The sequence below is a fragment of the Balaenoptera physalus genome, assembly GCF_965194825.1.
Source record: "Balaenoptera physalus genome assembly, chromosome: 1".
NCBI lineage: Eukaryota > Metazoa > Chordata > Mammalia > Artiodactyla > Balaenopteridae > Balaenoptera > Balaenoptera physalus.
Window position 1 is genome coordinate 171,149,108 of NC_138882.1, and position 26,741 is coordinate 171,175,848.

Here is a 26,741-nt window from a genome sequence, read left to right on the forward strand (position 1 = left end):
GGTTATCCTTTGCCCCATCCTTCCAAGCACAACTCAAGCCCTGTCTCCTCTAGGAAGCTGCCTCTCACCTGCCTAACCCAGTCCTCGACTGGCTTTCTCCTTGACCCTCAGGCTCTGCCATCTTCCTTTGGCCAGCATGGTCTGGTGGCAGAAAGAGGGGCCCTGCCTTACCTGACTGTTTGGGGTGCAGACACTGGGGAGGCAGGGCCTCTCTCAGAGTGGGGTTGGGGGAGACCTAGCACATGTGGTACGATTCCTGGAGGATCCTTCCAGCCCAGATCTCTGCTACTAGAAATCTGTGTGCTCCATCATGGGATGGGGAGTGGGGCACAGACCACCCCCCCACCACCCCCAGACATCTCAGAGGGGACTGAGTCCCAGCCAATCCATCACACACGTCTTCATTTCTTTATCAGAATGGAGTTTATGCCAGGCCTTGGAGCAGCTCTGAGTGAATGAGATCCGAGGTGAAGCAGACACACCTTCTGCCCTCTGGTGGGGGAGAGTGACCACTAGTGTACAGTGGTGGTCAAGGCTACAGGCTGAAGTCACCCAGCCCCAGGTTCAATCCCTGATACCACCACTGACTAGCTGTGTGACAACGGGCGTGTTTCCTCATCCCTATATCATCACCTGTAAAATGGGGATAGTGGAGTTATTCTAAAGAGTAATGGTGAGGATTAAGCAAGAGAATGTGGGTTAATGCTTAGCACAGTGCCTGGCACATGGTAAATCCCTGATAAATAGTTGTGTGTTGTCATAACTTAGTGTAATAGGTATGAATGTATGTGCTGGATGTCAAAGGAGGAGGAAGAGTGAGGGATTAAACCACAAAGGGGTGGGAAGGTGGTCTAAAGAAGGTGATTCTGAGTTGGGTTTTGAGGAGTGAATAGGAATTCACTAGCCTGTGAATTTTTTTCTTTAAATCGAATGGCTTTTGAAATTTAATACATTACAAAGAAATTTCATATCATCAATGGAAAAAGAGTATCACTTATCTGAAATAGAAGATAACCAAAGCAACAACAAATTCTAGCTAGACGTTCATCCCTCCTCTCAATTTGTTAGAAAGAGAAATTAGCACGTACGGGGGATGTGTTAAAGTCTCGGACTGCACAGAGACCTTCTTTCTCATGCACTTGGAAGGATTAAAAGTGAGGTGACCATATAATTTATCATCTGAGCCGGGACATTTTCGAGGTTATAAATGGGGGGAGGGGGTACTATTAATTCCATCAGGGTTATAGGCCTAAATCAGACTATCCCAGGCAGATTGGCAAATAGTCACTGTACTAAAATGAGACCTAGAAAGGGGATCACTTCCTCAGTCCGTGACCCAGTGTTATTTTATGGCACATTTGTGAGCCTCCCCAAGTCATTTCCCGGTGCAAGGGGAAGGGCTCTCAAGGTAAAGGAAGCAGCCTGTGCCAGGGCGTGGAGTGTGAACATGCTGGGGACAGGGGGCTGTAGTAGACCAGCCTTTACCAGATGGTAGCCCCAGTGGTGGGAGATGGGGCCAAGGCTCTGACTGCTGCACCCAGACGCTGGGACCTCACCCTGTTGGCCAAGGGCTTTAAGGCAGCAAGAAGTTGGGCGGCGTGGGGGAAGAAGGATGAGTCGGACGCGGTCCCTGCTCTCGAGGAGCTCCTGGCTATGTGGGGGAGGTGGCAGAGACCCAGCTAGCTCTGTTGGGAGGCTGGGCAGATAGGCCAGCAGCCTGGGGAGGAAGTCATTGGAAGGGGACTGGCGTTCTGGCTGGGTGTACCCAGTTGCATGGGGCTGCACAGGCAGAGTCTAGAATTTACAAGAGCCACCTTCCTCTGCCCTGGCCCCCCTGGGGTCCTGATGTTCTGCTGGGGCTGGGGAGCCATGGAGGGACATGACAGAACCGTGTTTCAGGGGGATCAGTGGGTGCCTACTTGGGGCTCTAGGGCCAGCCTCAGGGAGGATGCAGAGACCCTGGGGAGGGAGGACTGCTTTGTAAATTGCACTGCTCTCTCCCCGTGGAAGTGGTGATTATCATGGTTGTTTTTAACACATTCATGACAAAGGAGGCTGAGGGGGCTGGACTGTGTGGAGTTTGGGGGGCAGGGTCTGCGGAGCATGGGGTAGCAGGTGTGTGCAATCCTGCTCAGATGGCAAAGTGCCTGTGCCCACCCTGCCTGCCAGTGTCAGGGGTGAGACCAGAGTGGTCCTGTGTGGTTAGGGTGGAGGAACCCTCAGGGATATTTGGTGTTTGCTGAATGCCTGTCTTGTGTCTGGCAGCTCAGAGCTGGGCCGTCTGTGCAAGAGGTCAAGGGAGATTGAAACCCTCCCTCAGGGGCCAGGAGAGGGTTTAGCACAGGATACTCACAGCTATAGCAGAAGAAGGGACCTGCACACCCAGACCTCTGTGTAGTCAGCCTAGGGAGGCTTCCTGGAGGAGGTGGCATTTGAAATCTAGAAGATTTTGACAGATTGAGGTAGAGGAAGGGCGTTCCAAGAGGAGGGAACACCATTAACAGATGAGTGGAAGGAGGAAAGCATTTGCATGTTCAAGGGATAACAAGAAGGGAATGGCAGCTCCTTTCATTGAGAGTTTATTATGCTCCAGGTGATCCGTATCTCTCATCATTTAATTCTCATGATGAATTGGGAAGTGTCACCTCTATTCTCAGTTGGAAAATTTTAAGCTCAGAGAGGTGAGGCGACTTGCCCAACGGCACACAGCAAGACTATGCAGACTTGGGAATCAGACCTGCATTTGTCTGGCTCCCAAATCTACATCCTTCCCACTGACCCACACGGCCTCACAGTTTGGCTGCCTGGTGGGGAGGGGAAAACAGGACCGGACAGGTCAGCAGGGACCAGAGCATGCCAGGCTCAGAGGTTTACTGTGGTGGTAGCAGTGGGGAGCCACTGAAGGTTTCTCAGCAGGCGAGTGTGTGTGACTGGGCTTCCAGAGGACCACTTTGGAGCCTACAAGGGAGAATCAGTCTCGCCTGGCGGACGCGGGGCATAGATGCTCAAAGGAACAATTAGGAAGAGATTTGAAAACGAGAATAGAGGCAAGTACGTGGGGGGCTGTGGGGAGGCGAGGGAGTAACTCGGGGTCCCATGGGAATCAGAGAAGCCGTCTCTGAGGAGGTCCAAGTTGAATTGCATTTTGTCAGAGCCAGCGCAGTTCAGCGTAAAGTGGCCTCTGGAATCAGGCAGGCCGGAGTTCAAATCCCACACCAGCCTCTCTCCAGGATGAGACCTTGGAGCCTCATTAGTACCTCATTAGTAAAATGGGAGAACCTGCCCTAGTGAGGATTAAATGAGGTAATGTAGAGCATGCAGTGACTGGCACATAGGAGGTGTGTAGTAAATTATCTCCTACAGGGTTATTCAAAACAAAACAGAACAGTTTAGAGATCATCCGGGGTTGAGCGGGGAAGCGGGTCCCAGGCAGCAAGCAGCCAGGTGGGAAAGCTGACAGGTGGTAGGGCTGGGAGCACCAGAGTCCCTGGTCCAGTCAGCTCAGGGCGCCCACTGAGTGGGACGCTCAGGAGGTCTGGGGGTGCTCACACCCCTTCCTGGACCCCTCCTTGTCCTCTTGGCCCATCTTTCTCTCACACCTGCCCTGGTCTGGGCCCGGAGCTGGCTGGGGCCTGCACGTGGTGTATGCTGAATAAACGTTTGTTTCAGTGGCTGACACCTCTGGTCTTATCTGTCTTCTTCCCCTGCAGGGAGAACTGGCCTTCCTCAGAGGGGGGTAGGTGGGGGTGGGGAGGGGAGGGCAGTCAGTGCAGGCCCCGGCTGTGTGGCCTTGGGCTTGTCCCTTCCCCTCTCTGGCCCAGCCCAGGAGGCTAGGAGAGGGGCTCAAGAGCTGGACCTGGGACGTGTTCTGATTTTCAAATGGGGTGGATTCTAGAAACCACAGACACTGCCTCTGGTTATATGGCGGGGCTGGCCAGCAAACAGGTGGTGAGTGGTCAGTAGAGGATGGGGGCACCACAGGAAGCAGTGTGAGTCCACGACAAGCAAGTCAGGCTGGTCTCTCACGTGGCCGCATTTGATGGGCTTACTGGATGCCAGGCCAGGGATGGGAGGGGTTGCCACCCACAACAGTAATGGCCAAGACGCCAAAAAGGAGCTGGATGAGAAGACTCTTGACTGGATTTGCAACAGGTCAAATGGCATCTCCAGAGTGTTTATTAATAAATGGATGTCAAGCTTGGGGTGGTCTAGGGGGCGGGCTGCAGATCAGAGCTGATACTCAAGATGACAAACGACCATTTCCAATGACCCGCATGGGGTGGGGGAAGCTAGGAGCAACATGTTCATTGGTGTTTATTGCTGTTTCTCTGGGCCGGATTCTGTGCTGGTGTTCGTGTGGTCAGGGAGATGGCTCACACAGCCTTTCTTCAAAGGGTTCTCGGATGGGGGGTAATTCAGACAGCAGATGGAATCATCTGTGATGAGTGGGCACGTAGAAGAGGGGGCAGCCAACTCTGCAGGGGAGTGAGGGATAAGGAAGACTTCGCCTACAAGAGGTCATTTGAGGTGGGTTTTGAAGGTCAAGTAGGAGTTTTCCAGGTGAAGAAGGTGGGGAACAAGTGGGTTTGAGAGGTTTGAGAGTAGATGATGATCCTATTTTGGACACGCCGAGCTTGAGGGCCCACCTTGCCCCCCACCTCGTCAGGGGACCTGTTCAGGAGGCAGGAAGCTATACAGGAGTGAAGCACAGGTTCAGTGGGTGGCGCAATGACTTCGGAGCAGCCATTCAGAGGGGGTTAATGAAGCCTGGGGGGGGCGGTGTTGTCCTGTGAAAACAGGACAAAGCGTGGATGCCTGACGTGGGAAGCAGCATGAAAACAGACCGGTCAAGGAGGCAGGGCAGAGGTAGCAGGAAGCCAGGCGAGTCAGGGAGGGGAGTGTTTCAGGGCTGGAGAGTCAGCAGGGCGAAATGCTGCCAAGGGGTCGGGCGGGACGAGGCCTGCAAAGCGTCCATAGGATTTAGCAACAAGGAGGGCACTGATGACTCTGTCAAGAACGGTTTCAGCAGAAAGATGTGGTCAGAAGCCAGACTGCAGTGGATTTACCAGGCAAGGTGACATCTGAGCCAGGACGTGAGTGGCAGGTGAGAAACTGGAGTGCCAGCTGTGGACCACTCATTGATGGTGAAGAGGAGCCGAGGGCAGTAGCCAGAGAAGGCAGGAGAGTCAGAGGAGGGCCCCTCTGAGAACGGAAAGGGCCTAGATCTGTTCCCAGGCTGCCACGAGGAGAATGCTGACGAAATGCTGATGAGAGGAGATGATGGGTGGAGCCCTCCCCGAGAAGGTAGGCGGGAGGAATAGAAGGCAGCACTGGGATGAGGGGCTGGTCTTTGTGAAGACAAGGGCTCCAGGAAAGTTGGGAGTTGGAGGGGTGAGGCAAGAAGTCGGGATGGGGGCGCTCCCGTGTCATAGCTTCTGCTTTCTCTGTAAAGGAGCTTGTTGCAGAGAGGGAGTGGGCGGAGATGGGCTTGAGGAGAGAGGTCAAGGTCTGGCACAGCCCGCCAAGGTGGGGGACAGGGAAGGCAGGGAGCCCTGCTCGGCCATCGGATGTGCATCCCTGAATCTGTCGTGGTGGCAGTTGGCACAGCTGTAGATTTCTTTAGCAGCCTGGGGGTGGGCGTGGAGAAGGCGGTTTGTCACAGTCTCCAGGGCTGGGGACTGGCTGAGCGGGTGTGGTGGAAAGGCTGGGTGAGGGGATTCAGGAGCTGCCAGGCATGGTTCCAGCACCTTCTCTGTGGTCTTGATAGAGGCAGGGCCCAAAGTGAGGCCAGGAGCGATGGCAGATGCTGTTCAGAGGGAGGAGGCCCAGGGGGCTGAGGGGTGGTGGCACGTGAGGGTGCTGAAGGGGTGGAGGTGTTGAGGGAAGGGAAGATGGTGAAAATAAACCAGATAGTTGCTGCCTTCTGAGCATTCCCCATGTCCAAGCAGGGTGCTCAGGGCTTCATGATCTCCTGTCAGGAAGTCCTGAGGTCAGCCCTCAGGGTAGGGGGTATTCTGAGTATTGTTCTACAGAAGTCAGAAAACAGGGTCAGAGAGGCAAAGACACTTGCCCATGGTCACACAGCTGGTCCGTGTCCACGCCCCAGTTGGGACCAGGGTTGCCTGACTCTGAAGGTGTCCTGTGGGGTGGGGAGACGCAGGTTTCAGAGATGGTGGAGCAGTTTCGGGGATGATGAAGATCAGGTCCTGGGACTGGTGGCTGAAGTGGAGGGAAGGGCCCGGGAGTGGATGAGACCAGAGACTGGGCTGAGTGGCAGCTCAGGGCCCCCTGGACAGCAGGTTTGCTCAGAGTGGCCACTCTTCACGCCTGGTGAGGAAGAGCTTTCTCTCAGACGCAGGGCCTGGACTGGGCGGCAGGGGGCAGGAAGAGTACAGCCTTCTTGGGTTCCTTCCAACACAGAGTGCCTGTTCGGTGCTGACCTGGTGTTCAGAAATAGGAGAGGGCCTGGGAGTGGGGGAGAGGAGTACCTTCTAGTCTGGGGACAGCGTGGGCTGAGCCCTGTCCCAAAATGCTGTTCCGATCCCACCTGCCCAGCAGCCTGTACGTGGGCTGGGTCTTTCTCCCCTGTACTCCTGTCTGCCACCATCCCCGCTACCCAGCCTGTGGGAGAGGGCCTGATGAGCTCACGTCTGAGCAGGAGGGCCTGGCTTTGGAGAATGGGAGCTCCCAGCCTCTCCTCCAGAGCTGGCAGTGCTTCCGAGGCCTAGACCAGACACAGAAATCGGGCAGCCAAGAGCCCGGTGAGGCGGGGGCCGAGGCGGCAGCAGCAGATCCCAGAGCGCCTCCTGCTCGCTGGCCACAGGGCGGTGGGGAGTAGGGTCTGCTGGATGGAGGAACCTGCCCCAGGCCCTTAGGTCTCAGAGGAGCAGCGTTCTGACCTGTGCCTCCGGGTCACAGTCCAGTGCTGCTTGGGGAGCAGAATCTGGGCCCCAGGCCCAGCCCCTGGCTTGGCATGAGTCGTGTCCCAAGCTTACGGAGTGGTCACAACTGCTCACCTTGGCTGTTTGTCTGCCTTAGGGTCAGCCCTGTGAGGGGAAAGAGACTGGACTTGAGGCTTTCCAAGCTGTGTGATATTGGACAAGTCACTTCCCCTCTCTGGGCCTCAGTTTTCTCATCTTTAAACGGAGGTGATGGTCCCTACTTCCCAGGGGAGGGTTAAGGAGATAGGTAGGGACAGCACTTGGCACAGAAGCCTCCCAGAGCTCATTAATATGAGCGGCCACTCCTCTCCAGTCTCCCCCAGTTTGGCTGAGGCAAGAGGAAAAGACAGTCGTGAGGCTGTAGGCAAGCCCTGTGTGGCCTTCTGAGCCTCAGTTTCCTTATCTGTAAGATGGTGGTGGTGGGGCAGGGGGAAGGACGTGATGCTCTTTCAGCGTCACCTGCAGTTGGTTCCAGACCCTCTGGCTGAGGGCGAGCAAGGCTGCCCTCTCTGTGCCACCTTGGTGGGACTGAGCTGGCCTCTGCTGAGCCCCTGCCACCACCTCCGTGTTCCAGGTGAGGAGCCGGAAGAGGAACCGAAGGTGAAAACCCAGTGGCCAAGGTCTGCAGATGAGCCTGGGCTGTACATGGCGCAGACAGGTAACTCGGGCCCGCCTCCCTTCCTCTGTGGCGGGGGCCCGACTCTGTGGCGTCTGGTGGCATGTGTGCTTGGCGTGTGCCCGTCTGTGTCTATGTCCTGGAGCTCAGTCGTGTCTCTCTGCCATGCGAGGCCTGTGGGCAGGGCTGGATTGCCTCCTGAAGAGCCTGTCACTTGGGGTCAGGGTAGGAGGATTCCTATGAGACTGAGTGCTTGGGAGATGCCCCCTGCCGCCGACGCTGTCCCTCTCTCGTAGGCGACCCAGCGGCTGAGGAGTGGTCCCCGTGGAGCGTGTGTTCCCTGACGTGTGGGCAGGGCCTGCAAGTGCGGACCCGCTCCTGCGTGTCCTCCCCCTATGGGACCCTGTGCAGCGGGCCCCTGCGGGAGACCCGGCCCTGCAACAATTCAGCCACCTGCCCAGGTATGCCCGTCCTCCCCGCCCAGTCTGCCTGCAGGGTCGGGTCCTGCCTGGGACTCAGGCAAGTTCATCTTCCAAAGATGGTTGGCTGCCTCCTCCTTTCATTCAGCAAACTTGACTGTCCCCCCACCCCCCACCGTGCCCAGCCCCGCACAGGGCATCGGGGACACAGATGAATCAGACCAGGGCCCGCACCAGCAGGCTTGGTTCTGGGCACATCACTCCCCTGATGCCTACGTCCTGGTAATCAAGGCTTGTCTTTTTACCCTCACCGCCTTCCGTGTTCCCTATGCTCTGGCCACACCAGCACCTCTTGCACTTTCCCACCACCCTGCACTTGCCTATTCTCATCCTATCCCCTCCACCTCTACCTTGGCTATTAAAATTCAGCCTGTCCTTCAAGATCTAAGAGAAATGCCACTTAAAAAAAAAAAAAATGAAGCTTTCTCTGACCATCCCCTCCCTCCTCTGACTCCCTATCCCACTCCCCAGGGAGCCTCCCCTAGACCCTGAAGCCTTCCTCAGTTCAGCATGGAGTTGTTGAGAATGTGCATGTGCCTGTGGGGACTGCCTGTCCGTCAGGAGGGGCTCGGCAGCTTCAGCGGGTCCTGCCCCTTGTGCCTGGGGGAGTGCAAGTGGTACCTAGGCCAGATCAGCTCCTGGCTGGGAACTTAAAGTAGGGCTACCTGGGAAGGGGTCTTGGCAGCTGGGGGTGTGCCAGGAGCTTGCAAAGGGGTGGGGCAAAGCCGTGTTCCAATGTGAGCTCTTTGTGTCAGTGTCCACGTAGAGGGTCATGTCTATTTGTGTGTCCCTGCGCTTGGGGTGGGGAGCGGCATTCTCTTGCCCCAGGCCTGCCATGTTGGATTCTTGCTCTGGATCTGGGGTGGGGAGGGATGGGGATGGGGTAAGGTGGGGTAGATCTTGAGCCCTTTCCTGGGCTTTCCTGTGCCCCCAGGAGAGGAGGACCCCTGGCTCCCCTCCTGGGTTGATTCTAGTCTCCCCATCCGGGTGTCCACAGGCAGTGTCCTGTGTGAGTTGGGACTAGAAGTCTGTGTCTTCCACATCCCCACCCCCCACAAAGGGCGGAATCCTGGGGCCCAGGGCAGATCCAATGAGGAGCGGTGGCAGAGCTGCCGGAGCTCCTGATTGGTGGGCGGGTGGGCAGTGGGCGGGGCCAAGGTGCCGCCCAGCCACCGGCCACGTGCTTCCTTGCAGTGCACGGCGTGTGGGAGGAGTGGGGGTCCTGGAGCCTGTGCTCCCGCAGCTGCGGGCGGGGGTCCCGGAGCCGGATGCGGACCTGCGTGCCCCCCCAGCACGGCGGCAAGGCCTGCGAGGGTCCCGAGCTGCAGACTAAGCTCTGCAGTATGGCCGCCTGCCCGGGTCAGTAGCACCCGTGGGCTTCCAGGCGGGCGCTGCCCAGCCGGGTGGGGGTCGGGAAAGGGGAGGAAGTCAGGTCCAGTGCCCTGCCCCTGGGGGAACCCCAGTGAGCTTTGACCAAGCATGGGGAGACTGGCAGAGTCTACCTGCCAGCGTGGGAGGTGACCTGGCCCAGCCTACTTGGAGTTGGCACCCTGTGATTCCATCTAAAGGGGGCTGCTTGCCAGTGCCCCTTCCCCTGAGCCCTGGACTACCCTTGTTGTTCATAGCACTTTGGTGCTCATGGCCAGCTGGGCTGTGAGGGGACACAAAGCTGGGCTTACATGTGGGCAAAGATCAGAAGGTGGCCCGGGGCCCGTTTCCCTAGCCAGAAGAGAGCGTGTGCCTCAGTGCTGAGTGGAGAGGGGTCCCCTGTTCCTGGAGCTGGTGGCAGGCAGGCAGGCCCAGGCCCAGGCACCACCAGCTCCCTCCAGCCCCGCTTCATCCACCCCTCTCCAGTGGGTCTGGCCTTATTTAAATCTGAATGCCATCTCCCTGCGGTGCTCTGCCCTGACGCATCCCCACACCCCTTGCTCAACAGCCAACCCTGCTTGTGTCTCCCCATGCAGTGGAAGGCCAGTGGCTAGAATGGGGTCCCTGGGGCCCGTGCTCCATGTCCTGTGCTAATGGGACCCAGCAGCGCAGCCGGAAGTGCAGTGTGGCGGGCCCAGCCTGGGCCACGTGTACTGGGGCCCTCACTGACACCCGGGAGTGCGGCAACCTTGAGTGCCCGGGTGAGTGCACAGCATAGGGCGGGCAGGTGTTGGCCCTGGCCCAGGGGGCGCCTGGGGCCACTCACGCCCCCCATCTCTGCAGCCACAGATGGCAAGTGGGGGCCGTGGAACGCGTGGAGCCTATGCTCCAAGACATGTGACACAGGCTGGCAGCGCCGTTTCCGCATGTGCCAGGCCACAGGCGCTCAGGGCTACCCCTGCGAGGGCACCGGAGAGGAGGTGAAGCCCTGCAGTGAGAAGAGGTGTCCAGGTATTGCCCACCGGACCCTGGGGCTTGGGGGGGCAAGTGCCTGGGCCTGGCTGAGCCCCTCCGCTGTACCAACAGCCTTCCATGAGATGTGCAGGGACGAGTACGTGATGCTGATGATGTGGAAGAAGGCGGCTGCTGGAGAGATCATCTACAACAAGTGCCCCCCCAACGCCTCAGGTGAGGGGCGGGTGGCTCTCCCTGCATGCCTCCCACACCCGCCATTCTTGCCGCTCCCTTCCGGGCCCCCAGCCTCTTAGAGCCTCCATCCTGAGGTGTGGAGTGAAGTGGGTGAGAGCTCGGCCCCCACACCCAACCCTCTGTCCTGTCCCCCTGCAGGGTCTGCCAGCCGCCGCTGTCTCCTCAGTGCCCAGGGCGTGGCCTACTGGGGGCTGCCCAGCTTTGCCCGCTGCATCTCCCACGAGTACCGCTACCTGTATCTGTCAGTGAGTGCACCCTGCTGGGCTGGGGCGACACAGGATCTGTCCTAGACTCTGGTGGGCGTGGAGGGAGCTTGATTCTTGCTCGTGCCCATGTGCCTTGGCGTACATACAATGTGCCCACTTCTGCCTGGCTGTGCCTCTCCTTGTCTGACAAACTCCTCCTCATCCCTCAAGGCCTGACTCTCAGATGTCTTCCCTTATCCCCAGTGCCTCCCCCTGGGCTCCTACAGCCCCCTGAGCTTCTCAGTCATTAGGTGTTATGAGCGCTCATCACAATGTCTGTGTTCTGTGAGACTGGGAGCTCCTTGAAGGCAGGGACAAAGTTGAAATTATTTTTATGTCCCCAGTGCCCAGCCCAGGGCCTGCCATGGGGTAAGAATGTTGTTAGCGAACGTGGCCTGTGTGTACTCGTCTGACTGTAACCGGTATTTGTTGTGTTTGTGCTTGGAGCTTGTATTTGAGAGAGAGAGAGAGAGAGCGCATTACACTCCAGCGTGTGATGACCTCTTTGGATTAGGGAGGTGCCTTGTCCCTCGACTGTGCTTGTCATCTTTTATATGTATATCTGAGCTCCTTCTTTCTTTTGCTGTTCCTATTTCAGTCTTTACGTATCTTTGGGGATTCTCTGTCTTTATGGGTCTCTTTCTTAGACTCTGTCTCCCCATGATCCCTTTGAGCATCTCTATCTGACCCTTTCCCTCTGGATGCAAGTGGTGGGTGGACTGGAGTGGGATGGGCCAGGGGCGGGTCCCGGCTCTTGACACTCTGGTGACAGCAGCCTACCTGTCACTGGCAGCTTCGGGAGCACCTGGCCAAGGGGCAGCGCATGCTGGCGGGCGAGGGCATGTCACAAGTGGTGCGGAGCCTGCAGGAGCTGCTGGCCCGGCGCACCTACTACAGTGGGGACCTGCTTTTCTCCGTGGACATTCTGAGGAATGTCACTGACACCTTCAAGAGAGCCACCTATGTGCCCTCGGCTGATGACGTGCAGGTACCCTCTACCCTGTCAAGAGGAAGGAGGGCTGAAGGTTCAGAAGCCCTAGATTGAAGGGGGAGGCCGGGCCCCTATAGCAGAGTCTGTGGGGGGGGGTGGCAGGTGTGGCTGTGGCAGGGAAGCTACTGTCCCTGGGGCTGGGACCTCCCAACACCCACTGCTCTCTCCCCAGCGCTTCTTCCAGGTGGTGAGCTTCATGGTGGATGCAGAGAACAAGGACAAGTGGGATGACGCTCAGCAGGTGAGGGGCTGGGCTTCCAGGCTTGTTCCCCCATGGCCCACCCCTGCCTCGGTCCCTTACGCCCTGTCTGTCCCCAGGTGTCCCCTGGCTCTGTGCACCTGCTCCGGGTCGTGGAGGACTTCATTCACCTGGTGGGCGACGCTCTCAAGGCCTTCCAGAGCTCTCTGATTGTCACAGATAACCTGGGTACAAGGAGGCAGGCAGGGGAGGGGGTGCTGGATGTGGCCGAACGCAGGACGCCTTGGGGGAGGGATGGTTTCTGAGGGCTTTTCCTATCTTCCTCTCTTTCTCTGGGCCCTGCCTTTCCCTCATTTAATCCCTTATTTGTATCTCTGTCTCCATGTTTCTTCCCATGCTCCGTCTCTTTGTTGTTTCTCTGTATACGTGTCTCCCCGCCTCTTTGTTTGTACCAACCTTGGTGTCTGCATCTGCCTTCCTGCTTGCTGTCTGTCTCCCCCACATTCATCTCTTCCCCTGTGACCTTCCCCTCTGTTTCTGTCTCTGTCTGTCCTCTGCAGTGATCAGCATTCAGCGAGAGCCCGTCTCGGCTGTGTCCAGCGACATCACGTTCCCCATGCGTGGCCGCCGGGGCATGAAGGACTGGGTGCGGTACTCAGAGGACCGCCTCTTCCTACCCAAGGAGGTGCTCAGCCTCTCCTCCCCAGGAAAGCCGGCTGCATCTGGGGCAGCAGGCAGCCTTGGCAGGGGGAGAGGCTCAGGAACCGTGCCCCCTGGCCCGGGCCACTCCCACCAGCGCCTCCTCCCGGCAGACCCTGAGGAGTCCTCCTCCTACTTTGTGATTGGTGCTGTGCTCTACCGCACCCTCGGCCTCATCCTGCCGCCCCCCAGGTGAGTCCCTGGGAGGTGTGGATGGGGCTGCTGCGGGTCCAGGGAGGCCCAGGTAAGGGAAGGAGGGCTGAGCCCGTGCTGGCCACAGAGAGAGCCATCTGCAGCCTCAGGGACCCCTCGCCTGGCTCTGGACACAGGTGCTTCTCCAAGACGTCCATGCAGCTCCCAGAGGCTTCAGAGGGGGTTCCGGGGGTGTTGGACTGAGCTCTAGACCTCACCCAAAGTCCTGGGCCCCATTGAACTCTAGGCCTTCCCCTGGCCTTGGCACCATGGTAGCCCCCTGCCCTCGATCCAAAGCACCTTCAGGGTTCCTGACTGGGTCTGGGCACCTGCTGGCAGGAGCTGACCTCAGCATCTGTCCCCCAGGCCCCCGCTGGCTGTCACATCCAGGGTGATGACAGTGACTGTGAGGCCCCCCACCCAGCCACTAGCTGAGCCCCTCATCACCGTGGAGCTCTCCTATATCATCAACGTGAGTGGGGCCCTGGGCGGGGACCCTGGGTATGCCCCAGCCAGGGCAGCCAAAGGCCTGTCTGATGGGCAGGTGGTCTGCCCTGATGGCAGGCTGAACCGCTGACCTGTGTGGGGCCTGCCATGGCAGGATGGGGGTGGTCACGGGTGGGCAGCTTCCCACCCACGCTGCACTTAGGTCTTCTGCTCCTCAGGGCACCACGGATCCCCACTGTGCCAGCTGGGACTACTCCAGAGCGTGAGTTGGGCAGGGGCTCTGTGTGGGGCAGGCTGCAGCCCTGGGACTCCTCCCTCAGGAGGGGATGTCCTGCCTGGAAGGCCAGAGGGAGGGTGCCTTGGCACCATCCTTGGCCTGAGGGATCAAGGGCAAACCCTGTGGCTCCCGCTGCCTGCCTGCCTGCCTCTTGGATGTGGCCTTGCTCTGGGTTTCACCTGTCCTTCGGCAGTGGCCAGCACTGGGGGTGGGGCCGTGGAGCTGGGCTGGGGCTCATTCCACCTCTCCCTCCACCCAAGAGATGCCAGCTCAGGGGACTGGGACACTGAGAGCTGCCAGACCCTGGAGACCCAGGCAGCCCACACTCGCTGCCAGTGCCAGCACCTGTCCACCTTTGCTGTGCTGGCCCAGCCGCCCAAGGACCTGGTGAGTGGGAGGGAAGTGCCTGGGCTGGGCCGGAGAAGAGGCTCCTGGGTGCCAGTGGCCATCTGTGACAGTGCTGGCGGGGATCTGGGTGATCCCACGTGGCGTTTGCGTGGGTGTACTTGTGGGATTGCACGTGGAAGTCTGTGCCCCTGGGATGGTGCTCACAGCGATGACACATGCCCAGGGGTGTGTGGCAGTGGGTGATTGCATGCGTATACACACACACATGTGTCTGGTTGTGTGTGGAAGAGTGCGGGTGACAGCATAAATACACGTCCACGTACGTGACTGGGTCTGCTCTGTGCACGTGTGGAGGCAGTGGTGAGTCCCCTAATGTGTGTGGGTGTGACACAGGTGCAGGTGCCAGTCTGTCCTAGACAGGAGGTGCGGAGGGCGATGGCACCCCTGTAGCTGCCCTCTCCCAGTGACCCATCTGACGGTCTGCCCCTCTACCCCAGACCCTGGAGCTGGCGGGCTCCCCCTCGGTCCCCCTTGTGATCGGCTGTGCTGTGTCCTGCATGGCGCTGCTCACCCTCCTTGCCATCTATGCCGCCTTCTGGAGGTAGGTGGGACAGTGGGGGGGGGGGGCGAGGGGCGGGGCGGGAGGTGGCCGGCCACCCCAGGTTGGGCTAGCTCCCCTGTCTCTGCCCACTGTGCCCCACCAGGTTTATAAAATCGGAACGCTCCATCATCCTGCTGAATTTCTGCCTATCTATCCTGGCATCCAACATCCTGATCCTCGTGGGCCAGTCGCGGGTGCTGAGCAAGGCAGGTGCAGGCTCACAGGGGGGCCGGGGTGTGAGAGTGGGGCGAAGGGAGGATGGCGCGTGTGCTCGTGTGTATGAAACTAAGTGCCGGATGTGTGTAGACACTCGAGCTGGGTGTTGGGTGAGGGTGTGTGTGGGAGATAGTGTGTGTGAGCGTACATGAGGGAGTCGGCGAGGGGGTGTGTGTACTCCAGTGAGGGATGTCTGTGTACATCTGTGAACGTGTACGTGAGCCGAGCGCCTGTGCGCACGTGTGTTGGGCGTGTCTGCGGGCACGTGGGAGCCCAAGCGAAGCCTCCTGTGCCACTTGCCTGCATCTGATCTGTGTTGGCTGTCCCTTATGCCCCCTCGGCCCTCTCTGCACAGTGCCAGCCCTGCTGGTGCCAGACGTGGGGCCCACCCAGCCATGACGTGGCAGGCACTCCTGTTTGTCCCCCTCCCTGACAGCCCCGTCTGTGCGTGGGCAGCCTGCCCGCCCGCCTCCTGGATGCCGAGTGCCGTGTGCGTGTCACCGGGCCTGTGTCGTGCTGTGTGTGGGCGCAGGAAGACGGGGGTGCCTGGCAGGGCTCTGTGGGAGGCGGAGCTCAGGTGGGCGGCCGAGGCAGCGCCCAGCAGCGGACGTGGGAAGCCCGGCGCCTCCCACCCTGGTTGCTGCTCAGGGCCCCTCCCTCCCCCCCCTCCCTGCAGGGTGTGTGCACCATTCCCTCCCTCCCTCCCTGCAGGGTGTGTGCACCATGACAGCCGCCTTCCTGCAGGGTGTGTGCACCATTGCCTCCCCCCCCCTCCCTGCAGGGTGTGTGCACCATTGCCTCCCTCCCCCTCCCTGCAGGGTGTGTGCACCATTCCCTCCCTCCCTCCCTGCAGGGTGTGTGCACCATTGCCTCCCTCCCCCTCCCTGCAGGGTGTGTGCACCATTCCCTCCCTCCCTCCCTGCAGGGTGTGTGCACCATTCCCTCCCTCCCTCCCTGCAGGGTGTGTGCACCATGACAGCCGCCTTCCTGCAGGGTGTGTGCACCATTGCCTCCCCCCCCCTCCCTGCAGGGTGTGTGCACCATTGCCTCCCTCCCCCTCCCTGCAGGGTGTGTGCACCATTCCCTCCCTCCCTCCCTGCAGGGTGTGTGCACCATTCCCTCCCTCCCTCCCTGCAGGGTGTGTGCACCATTCCCTCCCTCCCTCCCTGCAGGGTGTGTGCACCATGACAGCCGCCTTCCTGCAGGGTGTGTGCACCATTGCCTCCCTCCCTCCCTGCAGGGTGTGTGCACCATTCCCTCCCCCCCCCTCCCTGCAGGGTGTGTGCACCATTCCCTCCCTCCCTCCCTGCAGGGTGTGTGCACCATTGCCTCCCTCCCCCTCCCTGCAGGGTGTGTGCACCATTGCCTCCCTCCCTCCCTGCAGGGTGTGTGCACCATGACAGCCGCCTCCCTGCAGGGTGTGTGCACCATTGCCTCCCCCCCCTCCCTGCAGGGTGTGTGCACCATTGCCTCCCTCCCTCCCTGCAGGGTGTGTGCACCATTGCCTCCCTCCCTCCCTGCAGGGTGTGTGCACCATTGCCTCCCTCCCTCCCTGCAGGGTGTGTGCACCATGACAGCCGCCTTCCTGCACTTCTTCTTCCTCTCGTCCTTTTGCTGGGTGCTCACTGAGGCCTGGCAGTCCTACCTGGCTGTCATCGGACGGATGCGCACCCGCCTCGTCCGCAAGCGCTTCCTTTGCCTGGGCTGGGGTGAGCAGGGCTCGTGCTGGACCCTGTCGCTGGGCCTTGGGGGCAGGGGCAGCAAGTGAGCTTCCGGCCCTGCTCTCTGGGCACAGGGGTCAGCTGGGCTGGGGGTCTGGGAGGATGAAGGACCCTGAGGACGAGCGGCCATCTCACTCTGGCTCCCCCGCTCCCCCAGGTCTGCCTGCCCTGGTGGTGGCCGTGTCGGTCGGCTTTACCCGCACCAAAGGATACGGTACATCCAGCTAGTACGTGGGCCTTCCCGGGGTGGGAAGCGGGAGTCAGTGGACCTGATAGGCCTCCAGACTTCTCGGGCTGTGATCCTGGCCCACTCCTGCTGTGGGACTTTGGGCAAATTCTCCCGTCTCAGCCTGTTTCCCAGACTATAAAAGGCTGTGCTGGGATTGGATAGTCTCAGAACCATTTAGGTCAGGGATCAACCCTGGTAGCCCCAGGGCCCAGGTAGCCCCAGGGCCCTTGTTAGAGGGTCTCAGCAACAGTCAGTGGCTCGCTCTCACCCTGTCTGGGTCCCTGCCCCATGCGTAAGGTGACCTGGCAGCTCAGGGAGCCCTGAGGGATGGTGTTTGAGCATGGGAGTGGGCCCACTGGTTGTCTGATACCCCCTCTTTCCGCCCTCCCCAGCTGCTGGCTCTCTCTGGAGGGTGGTCTGCTTTATGCCTTCGTGGGCCCAGCAGCTGTCATTGTCCTGGTATGTGCCCCTGCAGCATCCTGGGAGGGGCATGGCCCCAGGGGGTCTACCCCCTCCACCTGGGGATTTCCCTGCCAGGAGGGCATCTGGTGATCCTGTCTTCCCCTACCCCACTCCACCGGGCCCCCAGGTGAATATGCTCATCGGAATCATCGTCTTCAACAAGCTCATGGCTCGTGATGGCATCTCAGACAAGTCCAAGAAGCAGAGGGCCGGGTAAGGGGAGGGGGGTCGCTGTGACTTGGCCTTGTGGGAAATGCTGTAGGGAGGGTGGGCCACAGCTACTCTTGGAGACTCAGGGCTTGATGATGCGACCGGGGCTCCCTGACCTTGGTGCATCAAGGGTGCAGGCAAGGTGGGCACCCGGTGTGCTCAGCTGCAGCCCCTCGCCCACCCTAACCCACCTCTCTCTCTCTCATCTGCCCTCCCCCTCCCACCCCACTCGGGGCTCACACTGCCCCATCTCTTCCCACTTCCCGTGTGTCTCCCCCCTTCTCCCATGTCTGTGCCGCCCCCGAGGTCGGAGCGGTGCCCCTGGGCCAGCCTGCTCCTCCCCTGCTCAGCGTGTGGAGTGGTCCCCAGCCCCCTGCTCAGCTCAGCCTCGGCCAGGAACGCCATGTTAGTTGTGCCCCCGTGGGAAAGGGGGGGGTGGGAGGGGGCAAAAGAAGGGGGGGCAGTGCCCGTGGTGGGGGGAGGAGGGATATCAGCCCAGTGCCCTGGAAAGCTTGCCCTGCCCCGCCAACTGCCATGCACTCTCAAGGGCTCAACATTGTGATGGCAAAGAGGCCACAGGGAATGAATGTCTGTGCCTTCCAGAAAATGCCGGATTCCCGTGCCCACCCCTTGCTCCCTGGCCCTGCCCCCCCAGCCCCGGCTTACATTTTATCCAGGCACAGACACACACTCCCCCTTATAGCCCCAACCTACAGAGGCTCATAGAATCTTCCACCCTTAGAATTTTTGAGCCCATAGAACCTTAGAATTAGAATGGTAGAATCTTAGAATAAGACAATCAGAAGCTAAGAATGTTCGAATGAGTGAATCATAGAGTCTTATCATCTGTCATAGAATCTGAGACTTAGAATTTCAGAGGCATTGAATCTTACAATCAGTTGGAGGACAGAGAATCTTGGAGGTTGGGAATTATTTCACTGAGCTGTCCCCGGGCAGCTGAGACTCTTAAAATCCCAGCCGCACAAGAGTACAATGAATGAATGAACTTCAGGGCTTCAGGCCCAACCTCCCACTCAGGGCCAGAAATCCAGCTGACCCTCCCTGAGCAGTGGGGGCCCAGCTCTGTCTTGCACACCTCCAGGATCAGGGAGCTCACTGCCTCTGGAGGCGGCTGGCACCATCTCTGGGAACCTCTGTGTAGCAGAAAGCTCCCTTTCACTTGGGCTCCCATCTGCCTCTCTGACTCAGTCTCTCAGAACTAGCAGTTAAAACCTTGGGCTTCCGAGGCGCCACTTTGGGTTTGCATCCCGGCTCTGTCTCTGTCTGCCCAGCTGGGCACACTCCAGTTTCCTCATCTGTAAATTGGGATAATAATCCCCATGCCTGTTTACTGGAGTTGTTTTGGTCACAGTGTGATTAATGTATGTAAAGTATTTGGTGTAGGGCCTGCCAGAGAATTGGTGGTTAATCAGTGGTAGCCCTCATGGCTGTGATTAGGTCCTCTCTTTAGTCTTGGCTCTGCCCCCGGGGCCTATGGAGACCACCGTGCCCGCCCCCTGCCAGGCTGAACAGCCCTGGACCGCTCTTCCTAGGGCAGGTCTTGGCCGCCTGCCCACCTCTCTGCCTTGTCCAGAGCTGTGCCCACCCCTGCCTGACTCTCCCACCGGCGGTGTTCATGAGGCAGAGTGGGCAGGGTGTAGCACCTGGCCCAGTAGGGCAAGACTGCCCTACTGTGCGCTCGTGGGCTGTTGCTGGTGGGGGCGGGCTGGCACTGGTGCCTGGATGCCCGGGCCCCTCTGCCTTTTTTCTCTGCCCTCCCTTGTCAAGGAGGCCGGGGATCTGTGGGTTTGGCCCTGACCCTGGCTTTGACCCCCAGCCCCAGCTATGATCTTTCTGCCCAGCTCTGAGCAGGCCCTGGGAGCCTGGCACCTCCTCCTTGGGAAGCTGAAGGGGAGGAGCCTCTGCTGCCCTGGCCCCCCGTCTTCTCCCCAAAGATTTGTGCTCTGTGATGTCCTCCGTCCTCTCTGCCGATTTAACCTTCCTGTGTGTCTCTGCCCGTCTCATCCGCTCTCTCGCCATGTCTGCCGTCTCTCTTTGTCCCTCTTCCTCTCCTCCCCTCCCAGACTCTCTGGGGATGTGACCCAGGCCTGTGATTCTGTGCAAATTGTGGCTGAAACTCACAGCGTCTGTATCTGTCTCCCTCCTCCTCTTCTCTCCCACTGTTTCTTTCCACCTTCTTTGTCTCTGTCCGCTGATGCTGCCTCTGGCTCAGTCCCATTGTGTCGGTGTGTCTGTCCCTCCCCCTCTCCTTGTCCCCCAGTTTTCTGCTCTTTGTCTTTGTTCTGTTTCTCTGCCTCCGGCTCCTCAGCCCCCCTGCTTGGGGACATTACTGAGGTCTTGGCATTTGGGGCCCTGCCAGTCGTGGGCAGCTTAAGGGCCCCAGGCTGAGTGCAGGCCCAGGCTCCGCCCAGCCTGTCCCCTGGAGTGTCGCCCTGACGGACCCTCTGCCTTGTCCTCAGGGCCTCGCTCTGGAGCTCCTGTGTGGTGCTGCCCCTGCTGGCGCTCACCTGGATGTCCGCCGTCCTGGCCATGACAGACCGCCGCTCCGTCCTCTTCCAGGCCCTCTTTGCTGTCTTCAACTCCGCGCAGGGATTTGTCATCACAGCTGTGCACTGCTTTCTGCGCCGAGAGGTGGGCTGGGCCTCTCCTGCCCCTGTCCGCCCCCGACCATGCCAGTCCCTCGCTTGTCCCCATGGTGCAGATGGGTGCAGATGGGGAAGATTGAGGCCCGACCGGGTCCCCAGCTGGGCAGCCCTTGATGTGCACGCTGATAGCTTGGGCAGCCTTGGCCTTGGCCTTGGCCCCCTGGGGCTCCTTCTCCCCTCCCCTAGGCTGGATGCGCTTCTTTCCTTCCACACCCGTCTGGGTGCCTGGGGTGGGAGGCACAGCCAACCGTGGCGGGGGGCCCTGTGGCAGCCTCAGGCCCAGCAGGCACCTGCTGCCCCCAGGTCCAGGATGTGGTGAAGTGCCAGATGGGCGTGTGCCGGGCCGATGAGAGTGAAGACTCCCCCGACTCGTGTAAGAACGGGCAGCTGCAGATCCTGGTGAGTGAGGAGGCCTGGGCAGGGCACAGGTGCATTCTGAGTGCCCCCTGCCCTAGACCCCTCACCTGCCTCATCTATGGCAGGGAAGGAACAGAGACTGGGTTTGATTCAGGCTCAGCCACTGACAGCTGGGTGGCCTTGGGCAAGTCCTTCCCCCCTTCAGTCTTCCTGCTGTCAGGTGTGGCTGGAGGAGACCACGCCTGGGGCCCCTCTGCTCTGTTGGGCAGTGTGCCCAACAGAGGCAGACCCTCTGGGTGGGTAGGGAGGGGCCTGCATCCCCCCGACCCTGACACGTGGATCCTCTCTCTGCCTGTCTGCTCTCTCCTCTCTGCCTATAGTCAGACTTTGAAAAAGATGTGGATCTGGCTTGTCAGACAGGTGAGTGTGCCAGGGCAGAGCCGAGAATGGCCCCAGAGAGGGGCAAGAAGGGAGGGCCCCCAGCCGCACCAAGGAAGGCCCTGACAGGCGTCTGGCTGCGGGGTCCAACTTTTGAGTCAGGCAACCCTGAGTTGGAGTCAAGGCTGTGAACACCACTCACTGTATGACTTTGGGCAAACACCTTACCCCTGGAGCCTCAGTTAAGACACCTATAAAGGAGAGAAATCTGTCCTCCCAGGGTGGGTGGGAGCCTTACGTGAACTGGGGGACGTCAAGTGCCTAGCCAGGTGCTCGGCACAAAGTGGCTGTTATATCATTGTGTCATTTCCATGATTCTTACCAGAACCTCCTTCAAGTTCTTTCTCCTGGGGAGGGGCTGCCCAGGGAGCGGGGAGGAGCAAGGCTCTTTGGACAGCCTTGGGGCTGTCGGGTCAGAGGTCAGGACCCGCACCCGGGCACTGTGGGAGCTGGGCCTTGGCTTCGTTCCTCGCCCTCCCTTGCTGTGGGCCTCTGGGATAGACACCTTCTTAACCCCTGTGTTAACCACCCAGCCATCACGCCAGGACTCAGTTTCCCCCGCTGTCCAAGCTCAGGGGCTTGCTACCTGCTCAGCCTGGGCAAGGGCCTCTGGGGGCTCCTCCTCCCCCGGACTTACCTCCCTCCACTCCTGCCCCCAGTGCTGTTCAAGGAGGTCAACACTTGTAACCCGTCCACCATCACGGGCACACTGTCCCGCCTGTCCCTGGACGAGGACGAGGAGCCCAAGTCCTGCCTCGTGGGTCCCGAGGGCAGCCTCAGCTTCTCACCGCTGCCTGGCAATCTCCTGGTGCCCATGGCAGCCTCATCAGGGCTGGGGGAGCCACCGCCCCCCCAGGAGGCCAACCCCGTGTACATGTGTGGGGAGGGTGGCCTGCGGCAGCTGGACCTCACGTGGCTGCAGCCTGCCGAGCCGGGCTCCGACGGGGACTACATGGTGCTGCCCCGGAGGACTCTGAGCTTGCAGCCCGGCGGCGGGGGCGGAAGTGGCGAGGACGCCCCGCGGGCCCGGCCCGAGGGCACCCCCCGGCGGGCTGCCAAGGCACTGGGCCATGCCGAAGGCTACCCCAGCTTCCTGTCTGTGGACCACTCGGGCCTGGGGCTGGGCCCTGCCTACGGGTCGCTACAGAACCCCTACGGGATGACCTTCCAACCGCCACCTCCGACACCCAGCGCCCGCCAAGTGCCCGAGCCAGGGGAGCGCAGCCGGACCATGCCCCGCACCGTGCCCGGCTCCACCATGAAGCTGGGCTCCCTGGAGGTGAGGGGCTGCTGGGCACGGGCTGGGGATGAGGGGGTGGGAGGCCTGCCCCCGGGTGCCTGTGACTGTGTCTGGCAGCAGCCGGGAAGGGACAGCCGGCAGCCTCCTCATACAAAGTCCTGGGGAGTATATCTGCTGTGCGTTTCTCCTCCGTTTGTGCCCGCGGCGGCTCCAAGGGAATCCTGGCTCCTCTGAGCTCCTCAAATGGGCTTGGACGCCACGCGCTGAGGGTGCACTTCTCGAAGGTGCTCACACTTGCTTTAGTGCCTGTTTTGGGGTGACCGGTTAGGATGGGCCCTCCTTTAAGGCGCCTGTGGCTCAGGCCCGGTGCTCTATTGCTAGGGAAGCCACATCATAGGGGATGAGAGCCTGGGTCTCCGAGTCCCCAACTTCAGATCTGGACGCTGCTGATCAGTGAGATTTGGAGCATAATCTTCCCCTGAGGCTCACGTAGTCTCTCTTTGCCTTAATCTCTCCGAGCCTCAGTCTCCTCATTTGTAAAGTGGGGATAACACAGGAGCAGCCTCTTGGTAGAGTTGTTGCGAGGACTAATTGATATAAAATATTTATCTCTGTGTGGAGCAGGTAGAAAGTGCTAGATGATTGGGGATTGCTACTGGTGTCATTCCTGAAATCAGCCTCAGGCACTGCCCGTAGGCCTGTGGTAATTGCCCCTCTCTTCCTGAGAAAATGTCAGCCCATCTCTTTCCCTGCCTGTGTGTTTTCTGTGGCTGTCCCACCTTCTCTCTGACCTCCTCAGGCCTGCTCCCTGCAGGGAATCACTGGCAACAAGCAGTTGGTCGTGGCCCACTGTAGAACTCTAGAACTTTCGTTGGAGGGATGAGGAGGGTGTGGATGAGGACAGGGTCAGGAGTCACAGCTCGGGCACCACTGGCTGCTCATGTTTGGCCCCAGAAACCGGCTCCCCTTCCTCCCCACAGAGAAAACTACGTTAGCAGCTAGAAGGTTTGCAAGTTTAGTTTTTCTCCCGAAATGTTTCTTGAACATTTGGTGCCTGCTCTTGCCGCAGATGGCAGAAACAGGAAGGCGTCACAAAGACAGAAAACTTGACACGGGAACTGGGGAGGGGAGCGCTCAGCATCGTGGCAGGTTTTGTTCTGGGGACACCTGTCCATGCTTGGGCCCCTGAGGAGGGGCCAGCCCTGGGCTCCTTGTGTGGGAGGTAGCAAAAAACACGGCAGAGTCTTGAGGGGTCAAGGATGACGTCCAGAATTCTGGTGTGGGCAACTGCGATGGGGCGGAGGAGCGCGTTTGGGGCGGGGGAATTTAGAGCTTATTCTCTTGGGCGCAGCCGTGTGTGCCTTGCCCGTGGGCATCAGGGAGCAGGGAGAGGAGTCCCGCTGCCTCCAGAAAGTGCAGTGTGGCTGGGAACGGGGAGGACACGTGTGTGTGTGTGTGTGTGTGTGTGTGTGTGTGTGTGTGTGTGTGTGTGGTGAAGGGCAGGGGAGAGCGCAGGGCAGAGTGCGGGGGCCGAGAGTTGGAGACGCCAGGGTGGATGGTGAAGAAAGAGCAGGCAGGGAGGTGGAAGGACCAGGAGAGGGGTGTCACCACCCCAGTGGTGGTTATCGTGTCTGCAGGCCTGGGACTGGGGAGATCTAGATGACGGTTTTAGCGGCGTTCTTGAGGACTGTGGGGCAAGTCCCTTTACCCTGGACCTCAGATTCCCCAGTGTAACCTGAGAAGGTTGGTCTTGACCTCGTGAGCGCTCCTGCGCCAACATTCTGAGACTCTAAGACCTCCTTCTTGAGTGGCACCGAATGCTGCATAGGCCACTGGGGCCTTGAAGGTGGTCTTGGGCAAGTGAGAGCCGGGAGAGGCATGAGGGAGGGAGGCCAGGGAGGCAGGGCCAAATTTGGCAGGAAAAGGGGCAAAGTGCGGTGAAAGGAAGGTTTCTGTAACCCTGCGTCCTGTATTTGCAGGACAAGTGGAGGTTTCCAGGGAGAGAGGAGCCCGTTGGTGGCAGAGAGGATGGGGCAAGATGGGGCAGGACAGAGGGGTGGAATCCAGGACACAGAGGAAGGAGGGTCTGCTCTGTGATCCCATGTGGGGATCTGTGTCCCGCCGTGTTGGAAGTCTGTGCTGTGACATCTGGTCCACGTGCAGGTGCATGTCTACGCGTGTGCCAGCCTTTGTGTGCCCCTGGCAGTCCTGCGGTGGGGTAGCGCCCTGGCGCCTCATCTCCCAGGCCCCAAGCCCATTTCCACAACCTCAAGGGCTGTCCTTTAAAGGATTCTTAGCTCCTGAGCCTGGGCTGGGGGAAGGTACAGTGGGCAGACCCTGGGGGAGCAGATTTCCTCACTCTAAACCCCCTGCACATGGTCAAAAGTTTTCTTCTCTTTCACTGCTTCCTTGTTGCTCCTTCCCAGAGAAAGAAGTTACGGTATTCAGACCTGGACTTTGAGGTAAGTGCTACAGTGTATGTGTGTGTTGGGTTTGGGATTGTGGGGGGCGGTTTGTCCCTGGAGGGTCCCCTCCTAAAATTAGCCCAAGCCCCAGTGCAGAGCCTGACCCCATGACGGTCCCTCAACTGCCCAAGCCCGTAGCTCTGGGGTGAAGAAAGAGCCAGGCCTTGTCCCAGAGGGGCCATTAGCAGGCAGGGATGTGGGGACCCAGGATGCTGAGCGTCCCACGGGGAGCACCTGCCCTGACGCCCTGTGGCTCCCAGAAGGTGATGCACACCCGGAAACGGCACTCGGAACTCTACCATGAGCTCAACCAGAAATTCCACACTTTCGACCGCTACCGCAGCCAGTCCACGGCCAAGGTGAGGGCTTCTCTTGTGACTGCCCCTGCCTGAAGCTCGGGGCCCAACCTGGCACAGTGGCCCCTGGGGTCAGACCCTGACCCGTGGCCCCTGTTGCAGAGGGAGAAGCGGTGGAGTGTGTCCTCAGGTGGGGCAGCCGAACGGAGCGTGTCCAGCGTAAGTGCCCCAGGCTGGGGTGGGGTGGGGGGAGGTGGGCTTCGAGGCACTCATTCCCTCCCTGCCCTCCTCCCCAGCCTGGGCAGCCTCAGCTTGCCTCACCAAGGGCCTGCCCATGGCATAAGCAACAGTCTGGGGTTTTTAGGAGATGGGGGGTATTGGTGGGAGCTCCATCAGGATCTTGAGGAGGGTGGGCAGCAGGAGACATGGTCTCAGGGGGCCACTCTGAGCACAGGGATCAGGAACCCCACTCTGGAGCCAGGCGGGTATGGATCTGAACCCCGCTTTGGCACCCGATTGCTCGGTAACTTTGGGCGTCACTGGCCCTCCCTGGGCCTTCTCAGTTGGTTCTTCTGTACAGTGGGTGAGAGGGTATTGGCCCATCGCCACGGGCCCTTCCCTCTCCCCGCCACAGGAGAAACCCAGTCCAGGGGAGCGTCCCGGCTTGTCCCAACAGCGGCGACATCAGAGCTGGAGCACCTTTAAGTCTATGACGCTGGGCTCGCTGCCCCCCAAGCCCCGAGAACGGCTGGCCCTGCACCGGGCAGCAGCCTGGGAGCCCACAGAACCACCGGATGGTGACTTCCAGACAGAGGTGTGAGTGCCACTCCGGACTGCCCACTGCGTATAAATATTATATATCTCTCTATTTTCACACTCCACTTTGGAACTACCCAGGAGCCAGCGCCCCCTCCCCTCTCCCGAGGGCTGGGCAGGGAGGCACAGTGGACTCAGCTGGGCTGGGGGAGCCAGACACGGCGTGGCCGGGGGACCAGGGCCCTTCCTTGTCTCTCAGAGGCCCCTCAGCCCCTGGAGCCCCATCTTCACCCCCAGCCTGTCTGTCCCTGTCCCGGGCTGGGGAGGGGGGAGGGAACTTTCTTGGGAATAAACTTCACTCTGTGGATTTTGCTGCTGAGCTATTTGCTTTCCCCAGGGGAAGGCCCAGCCCTGGGACCCCAACTTTGTTCCTCCATCTCTTTGGTTCGCCTCGCTTGGTCTTGTCAAATTGTGATGGGGTCAGGCTGACTCCACCTGGGAGGGGGTGGCCTAGGCTCTGACTCCATCCTTGCCCCTGACTCCCTGGGTGACCCTGGACACAACCCTTCCCCTGTTGGGGCCTGAGGTAAGCAGATTGGGAATGTAGGGTGGGGCCCCTTGAAGTAGGACTTCCCCATTGGCTGTGATGGTCCTGGCTGCCTTTCACTGGGGCCCAGAGGCCAGGTAGAGCTTAGTGACCTCAGGTTCCCCATATGTGAAATGGGGATGGTGACAGTACCTACCTCATAGGGTTGTTACGAGGATGAAACAGATTAACATACGTAAAGTTAGCTTAGCGAGTGCCTGGCACAGAAGAAGCTCTTTTAGTATTAGCTGTTGCCTAAGGCACCTGGTCTCCTGCTGTGCTCTGTGCTAGGAGTTCCACACCCTCGGCCTGGACCCATCACAACAACCTTGCAGGAAAGTTTTAGGTGGCCCATTTTGTGGATAAGAAAATGAGGCCCGAGATGGGAAGTGACTTGCTCAAGGCCACAGTCAGAGACAGGGCTGGGACTTCACCTTTATCAGTACCCTCCTAGTAGGACTGGAAGCTTGAGCTCAGCTTCCAGGGA

The 26,741-nt window shown here is 59.8% G+C and overlaps 1 protein-coding gene across 22 annotated transcripts in view; it reads left to right on the plus strand.

Annotated features, from left to right (window-relative positions):
• The window catches only part of ADGRB2 (adhesion G protein-coupled receptor B2), a 37,766-nt gene extending 11,731 nt beyond the window's left edge, over positions 1 to 26,035 (plus strand). For 3 of the 22 annotated variants that reach the window (XM_082468448.1, XM_082468442.1, XM_082468428.1), the window contains 29 exons: positions 7,516 to 7,599; positions 7,854 to 8,018; positions 9,231 to 9,395; positions 10,001 to 10,165; positions 10,248 to 10,415; positions 10,491 to 10,592; positions 10,752 to 10,858; positions 11,652 to 11,846; positions 12,022 to 12,090; positions 12,168 to 12,276; positions 12,609 to 12,939; positions 13,306 to 13,411; positions 13,605 to 13,648; positions 13,924 to 14,050; positions 14,509 to 14,612; positions 14,716 to 14,818; positions 16,387 to 16,537; positions 16,707 to 16,776; positions 17,171 to 17,237; positions 17,368 to 17,453; positions 17,757 to 17,855; positions 19,931 to 20,102; positions 20,420 to 20,515; positions 20,854 to 20,893; positions 21,571 to 22,190; positions 24,578 to 24,613; positions 24,877 to 24,975; positions 25,075 to 25,131; positions 25,493 to 26,035. In XM_082468448.1, coding sequence (XP_082324574.1) covers positions 7,516 to 7,599; positions 7,854 to 8,018; positions 9,231 to 9,395; positions 10,001 to 10,165; positions 10,248 to 10,415; positions 10,491 to 10,592; positions 10,752 to 10,858; positions 11,652 to 11,846; positions 12,022 to 12,090; positions 12,168 to 12,276; positions 12,609 to 12,939; positions 13,306 to 13,411; positions 13,605 to 13,648; positions 13,924 to 14,050; positions 14,509 to 14,612; positions 14,716 to 14,818; positions 16,387 to 16,537; positions 16,707 to 16,776; positions 17,171 to 17,237; positions 17,368 to 17,453; positions 17,757 to 17,855; positions 19,931 to 20,102; positions 20,420 to 20,515; positions 20,854 to 20,893; positions 21,571 to 22,190; positions 24,578 to 24,613; positions 24,877 to 24,975; positions 25,075 to 25,131; positions 25,493 to 25,732 — 3,977 coding nt within the window. In that variant the 3' untranslated portion in view covers positions 25,733 to 26,035. The remainder of the gene's footprint in view (positions 1 to 7,515; positions 7,600 to 7,853; positions 8,019 to 9,230; positions 9,396 to 10,000; positions 10,166 to 10,247; positions 10,416 to 10,490; positions 10,593 to 10,751; positions 10,859 to 11,651; positions 11,847 to 12,021; positions 12,091 to 12,167; positions 12,277 to 12,608; positions 12,940 to 13,305; positions 13,412 to 13,604; positions 13,649 to 13,923; positions 14,051 to 14,508; positions 14,613 to 14,715; positions 14,819 to 16,386; positions 16,538 to 16,706; positions 16,777 to 17,170; positions 17,238 to 17,367; positions 17,454 to 17,756; positions 17,856 to 19,930; positions 20,103 to 20,419; positions 20,516 to 20,853; positions 20,894 to 21,570; positions 22,191 to 24,577; positions 24,614 to 24,876; positions 24,976 to 25,074; positions 25,132 to 25,492) is intronic. The other 19 variants (XM_082468439.1, XM_082468445.1, XM_082468444.1 and 16 more) reach the window with 19 other exon arrangements.
• Positions 26,036 to 26,741: the final 706 nt, after the last annotated feature.